The sequence below is a fragment of the Silene latifolia genome, chromosome 10, assembly GCF_048544455.1.
Source record: "Silene latifolia isolate original U9 population chromosome 10, ASM4854445v1, whole genome shotgun sequence".
In the NCBI taxonomy this organism is placed as follows: Eukaryota; Viridiplantae; Streptophyta; class Magnoliopsida; order Caryophyllales; family Caryophyllaceae; genus Silene; species Silene latifolia.
In genome coordinates, this window is record NC_133535.1 from 131183505 (window position 1) to 131189965 (window position 6461).

The 6461-nt window shown below is 37.5% G+C and overlaps 2 protein-coding genes across 2 annotated transcripts; both read left to right on the top strand.

Annotated features, from left to right (window-relative positions):
* Window positions 1-1461: 1461 nt before the first annotated feature.
* Window positions 1462-3892, top strand: LOC141605959 (glucan endo-1,3-beta-glucosidase 8). Its single transcript, XM_074424894.1, has 2 exons — window positions 1462-1984; window positions 2630-3892. Exons 1-2 carry the CDS (start codon window positions 1653-1655, stop codon window positions 3744-3746), a joined length of 1449 nt encoding a protein of 482 aa, XP_074280995.1. The 5' UTR covers window positions 1462-1652; the 3' UTR covers window positions 3747-3892.
* A 540-nt stretch (window positions 3893-4432) lies between these two features.
* LOC141605958 (alcohol acyl transferase 1 allele RGb) lies at window positions 4433-6023 on the top strand. Its single transcript, XM_074424893.1, has one exon. It carries the CDS (start codon window positions 4493-4495, stop codon window positions 5861-5863), a length of 1371 nt encoding a protein of 456 aa, XP_074280994.1. The 5' UTR covers window positions 4433-4492; the 3' UTR covers window positions 5864-6023.
* The last annotated feature ends 438 nt before the right edge of the window (window positions 6024-6461 follow it).

Genomic DNA, 6461 nt, shown 5'->3' on the forward strand with positions numbered 1-6461 from the left:
GGAAAGCCGTGAAGAGAATTTTCTGGTACCTTAAGGGTACATCTGATGTTGGTCTTATTTATGGAGGTGATAGAGAGTGCCTTGTGTTAGGGTACTCAGATTCTGATTATGCAGGAGATGTTGACAACAGGCGATTAATGACTGGTTATGTTTTTACTCTTGGTGGTTCAGTCGTTAGTTGGAAGGCTACATTACAGCCTACAGTTACCTTGTCCACTACTGAAACAGAGTATATGGCCTTGATTGCAAGCAGCTAAAGAGGGTATCTGGTTAAAAGGGTTGGTCAGTGATATGGGTCTACATCAGGAGCAAGCTATTGTATTCTGTGACAGTCTTAGTGCAATATGCTTGGCTAAAGATCAAGTTCATCATGAGAGGACTATCTTGGGCCTTTATTAGGTCATTTTGTATCAGGTCTTAGAGAGTATTATATAAACTTTCTAAGCCTCTACCTAGCAGTTATGCTTATCATACCGTCTGAATCTGTAATCTGAAAACTCCTCATATATCAATAAAACTCTCTCCCTTCTGCCCTGTGGACGTAGCTAACACACCGTTAGTGAACCACGTAAATCTGTGCGTTTGTCTTTTATTATTCTTTATTTATTCTTTCTTACTTCTGTTATAACAAAACCTTTATAAAATACATTTAAATATTATCATGCTTATCATCATCACCATCATCAATGTCTCTAATACTTATCCTTCCTATAGACACTTTAAGTTAATAGAAATAATAACCCCTCTTCCTCCTAAAGGTCCCTTTTCATTTAAGTACTTCATCATACAAAAAAGGAGAGAAATTGATGGTTGATGGCACTAAACATGCTAATCATCCATAATCAAATAAAAGTATGTGATTGATTGGAAAATGATAACACATAAAAAAAGCTAGTCTGGCTTAAGATAGTATTATTCCTTTTAAACGTACTTAAGACAGTTCAAATATCACCTCGAATGAGCATATAGGACAAATCTTTTACCTTTTTCAATGCATTATGCTTTTGTCCTATGACCCAAAAAATATCTAGGCCAATCTTTTAACTTTTTCATTTTAGCTTAAGACGGATATTGTCCGTCTTAAACAAGAATTTGTAAAAAAAAGTCTATTAATTGTTAATCTCTTTTACAATAAGAGAACAAAAGTTAGTTCAAATGGTAAAAGCTCTTTTACTCTAGTTATGAAGCTGGACGTTCAATTCTCACCCCAACATGAATACGCTCATTTGAAATAAAAAACTCTTTTACGATAAACACTATAAAGATCATCAAACTGAAATTTTTAATATCATTCTCACCCAAATATGATACTCCGTAGCTGATAAGAATTACGGAGTATTTAGTAGGGATAATTAAGCAAAGTAGCATAAGATTGCACGGAACACAAAAATTATAAAAAAAGATAATTAAAAAAAGAAACTACATATGACAAAATCCCTCCCATTTACATTGCATGTTCTTGTAACCGAATAACAGAAAAAGTAACGAATCTTCCCTTCATTTCTCTCTCTACATTCCTCTGTTTTTCTCTTTCATAATTCACCGACCCATCAACTAAACCCACCTCATTTCCCCAAAATCTCAACTACCCAATTTACTAAACCCTAATTACAAAATACCCATTTCAAGATTCCCCCAAAAAAACTCTAAAAATGACAAATTTACCCTACCATACTCTGTTTTTACTACTATCAACACTCTTATATCAAGGTTTAAGCATAGGGGTAAATTGGGGAACTATGTCAAGTAACAAATTACCAGCAGATCAAGTTGTTGAAATGTTGAAAAATAATGGGTTTGATCAATTGAAATTGTTTGAAGCTGATGATGTTATTTTGACTGCGTTAATTGGATGTGATATTGAAGTTATGTTAGCAATACCTAATAATATGTTGGAGTTTATGAGTAGCGATTTCGATAATGCTGTTGATTGGGTCGATTATAATGTCACTTCTTTCTTCTATCCCGGCGGTGTTAATATCAAGTAATAATTTACTAAATTTCTGTTATTTAATATGCGTTTTTCGTGTTCTTGAGTCTCGACTTTGTTGGGTTCTAAATTATTAGACCGTCACACAGTGTCAGACCGCTAATTTTATAGTTTGTGTTTTCTTTGGATGTTTTAGGGATCTTGTTTTTGTCAATGATTGTTGTCAAACCCCAGTGTTTGTCGTTCTAGTCAAAACTTACTAGTACTGAACTCGATTTCGCGGTGTTAATTTCACTTCTCCGAAAATATGTGAGGAGAATTTCGGAAAATGAGGATAACATAAAAAATTGGAGGAAATGTTTTCTTTTTTCCATGTAAGAATTTAATCCTATTAAATTGTAATACTCCATAATTCCATGTGTATATTCCATTAATGTGCATCTGATGCAATTAAAGGAACTCTTTTTTGCCTACTTTTCAGGTTTTTTTTTCTCCTTCTGTAGTAGTAGTTGTAAAGTAGGCTCATTCTCTTTGCACCACTTTTCTTTTTTCCTTTTAAATTGTGTTTTTTTCTTAATTTTTTTTGATAAAAAATTCGTGTTCATGTGCTCGTTCTTCGGTACAAATGGCCGAAAGGGCGTTGGTCGTATTATATTGATATAAACCTTATCAAACAAAATTGTTTTTCGTAAATTCCAGGTATGTTGCAGTAGGTAATGAACCTTTGCTCCAAGCCTACAATGGCACATATGTGAACTACATTGTACCGGCCCTACGGAACATTCAGGCAGCACTTAACCATGCAGGGTACGGAAACGAAATTAAGGCTACAACACCATTCAATGCTGATGTGTACTACTCACCTGACTCTAACCCGGTCCCATCAGCTGGAGATTTCAGGCCTGAGGTTCGAGATATCACCCTCCAGATCATCCAATTCCTACACGAAAATAGCGCTCCCTTTACTGTCAATATCTACCCTTTTCTTAGCTTATATGGGAATGATCACTTCCCTATTGACTTTGCGTTTTTTGACGGGTCAAATGTGCCGATTAGAGACCAGGGTGTAGTATACACCAATGTGTTTGATGCTAATTTTGACACTTTAGTCTCAGCTATGAACAAAGCCGGGTACTCTGATGTCGAGATTTTAGTTGGAGAGGTGGGGTGGCCTACTGATGGTGAGAAGCATGCAAATGTCGAAAATGCTAAGAGGTTCAACCAAGGCCTTCTACAACATGTTTTAAGTGGTGACGGAACTCCACTCAGGAAGGGCAAAATCGACATTTACTTGTTCAGTTTGATTGATGAGAATGCAAAAAGTGTTGCTCCTGGGAACTTTGAGAGGCACTGGGGGATTTTCGAGTTTGATGGGAAGCCGAAATATGAACTAGACTTAGCTGGGATGCAAGAAGATAGGGGGCTAATCCCGGTTGAAGGGGTTAAATATCTGCCAAAAAGATGGTGTGTTTTGGACCCGAACGCTAAAGATTTGGATACTTTGGCTGATAATGTTGACTTTGCTTGTAGTTTATCAGATTGTACTGCCTTGGGTTATGGATGTTCATGTAACCATCTTACAGTCCAAGGAAATGCTTCTTATGGTTTCAACATGTATTATCAAGTTAAGGGTCAAAATGAATGGGACTGTGACTTCGACGGTCTAGCAATCATCACTGATCAAGATCCATCAAAGGCTGGCTGTGAATTTCCAGTCATGATTGCTTACGGCTCTTCAACTGTTGTAAGGAAAGGGCTGTTTGAGGTTTTATGGACTTGCATTGGTGCATTTCTCATGTTTTTTCTTCTTCTATAGCACTTTGTTTAGTTGTAACAGAGAAAGTCAAGGATAGGTTTTCTGTGTGCAATTTTGTGGGTAGTGTACATAGCATCGAACACTATACTGTCATCAATCCTAATGTAAAGCGGAATTTGCCATCTTTGCAAATGAATCATACTTAACCAGTGAAAATTAAAAGGCTATGTCTACTTGATCAATGTTCCCTTTTGCATGAAACTTGCATTGACCAGACCAGCTGACCCAACGTTCTCCGTATTGACTCAACCTGTTGAATCGTTTGACTGGTATAGTCGCGCTCATCTAGAGTCATATCTATTTTGTCAGACAGAGAGCGGCCTATTAAATAAGTCTAGCACTCTAGCCTAGTCATAGAGAATGAGGGTTTGTGAACGATAGATCACAATTCTGAATCACCACCTTCCCCTTTATTCACAATTCTCACAATTTCCGTCTGTACTCCGAAAAAAATGGCACTACTTAATCAATCTTTGAAGCTAATTCAAGTTTAGATTATTTTATAATTGTTTAACCTTTAATTTTCCTTTCTTTTTGCATCATGATCTTTGTAACAAGTAACTCTATACTTAAAAATTAGATCAATTATTAAATTTGTTGGTCATGAACAAAGCCAGTTGCAACTGTCACCCTTTTTTAAAGCATTCTGCAGGTAACATCTTTGCATGAATTTTATAAATTTCCTTTCACCCTTATAAATTTTACAGCTTCACATTGCATTTTCATGTAACATTATCAAAACTACAATGGCTTCATGGGTGAAAGACATCGAAATTTCCCAATTAACAATCCCCTTAACCATCACTCGAAAAGAGGTGGTGAATCCAGCAGGTCCGATCCCTGTCAACCATGGTGAGACCCTCTATCTCTCTAACTTAGACGATGTCATTGGTTGTCGAGTCCTTACACCAACTGTCTATTTCTACCACTCAGATCGTTCCTCGAGCACCCGAGTGGTAGAAATATTAGGGGATGCTCTTGCTCTTGTCCTTGTCCCATATTACCCTTTCTCAGGGCGGCTTAGAGAGGCCAAAAATGGTAAACTAGAAGTGTTTTTCGGTCCTAATCAAGGTGCCCTTATAGTCGAGGCACAATCACCTATGGCATTGTCGGATTTAGGAGACCTTTCTGTACCAAACCCGTCGTGGACGGCATTGGTACATCACTTCCCTAATGAGGAGCCCTACAAAGTCACTGACATGCCTTTACTGATAGCCCAAATCACATACTTTGCTTGTGGTGGGTTTAGTCTCGGTTTGAGACTATGTCATTGTCTTTGTGATGGCATTGGTGCTATGCAATTCTTCAATGCTTGGGCTAGTACAGTTAGACTTGGGTCTCTAACCGTCTCCCCTGTCCCGTGCTGGGACCGAGAGTATTTCCTCCCTCGAAATCCTCCACTGATTGAGTTCCCTCACAAGGAGTTCATGAGTATTGTTGATTCTTCCACCTTGACTAAATCACTATGGGAAGTCAAACCAGCTCAAAAATGTTACAAGGTCAACAAAGAGTTCCTTGACTTAGTCAAGTCAACGGCTAATTCAAACAATCAAGATATAAGTTACTCTACATTTGATGCCATGGCAGCTCATATATGGAGATCATGGGTGAAAGCCCTTGATGTGAACCCGAAAGACTTTGAGCTTCGATTGACTTTCACGGTCAATGTTCGTAATATGCTTAAAAACCGGCCTTTAAAAGATGGGTTTTATGGGAATGTAGTATCGGTAGGCTGTGCCACTAGCACGGTTCAAGAACTTGTTGATAAACCACTAACTAGTGCAACCGAGTTAGTCCATAACGCGAGGATTAGTGTTAATGAAGATTATTTGAGGTCAGTAGTGGACTATATCGAGGTTAAAAGGCCTAAAATGTTGGAATTTGGAGGAAAATTGACAATAACTCAATGGACTCGGTTTATGCTATACGAGACAGCTGATTTTGGATGGGGTAGGCCGGTTTATGCCGGTCCAATTGATTTGAGACCAACACCTCAAGTTTGTGTCTTGCTTCCTGAAGGCGGGCTCAATGCTGATGGTATGTTGGTTTGCATTTGCTTGCCTGAATCTGCTTGCAGGAAATTTGAAGAGTTTTTCTGCCTCGAAAAATCTAATTAATAGAAGACAGAACAATTCTGATTTACTGTTTTACTTGATTAATTATACTGTATTAAGTATATGTTATATGGCCGAATTATCGAGGAATCCTAAATTGCTTACGTTAACCTATGACATATCGTAAAAATCAAAATATGATGGAAGTATTCTAGATTTCTAGTTGTAGATAAAAATGCGAGTATATATTAGGATTACGATTAGGATTATTTGCGAATAGAATCCGATGTAACTATAAATGGACTTCTCGACAAAGAGTACATCACATCAATCAGAGTAATTAAGCTAAGCTGTAGATGCTTATGGAAAAAACAGGTTAAGCATCCATAACATAAAAGGAATCAAATTAAACTTATCTTTTCGATCTACTTTTTAAGTGACCCCAATCTACTGTCCTTTGCCCTAATCAAATCCGACGTGTCGCTGAGTTGGCCTCTGAATTCTTACTTGGCTAAACCACATTTTGACACATAGGCTAAGCTTTTGGTCATACACATGATGCATTGGCAATGCACGTTCCTTTTGTGCATCACCTTGTTTTCTCACATGTAACCATTTGCCCTAAGCATGTGCTAATTCATTCGGATTTCCATTACAAATA

Coding starts and splice junctions, on each gene's coding strand:
- LOC141605959 (XM_074424894.1), top strand. CDS start 1,653: ATGACAAATTTACCCTACCATACTCTGTTTTTACTACTATCAACACTC. Junction 1,985..2,629: donor CCCGGCGGTGTTAATATCAA/GTAATAATTTAC, acceptor CGTAAATTCCAG/GTATGTTGCAGTAGGTAATG.
- LOC141605958 (XM_074424893.1), top strand. CDS start 4,493: ATGGCTTCATGGGTGAAAGACATCGAAATTTCCCAATTAACAATCCCC.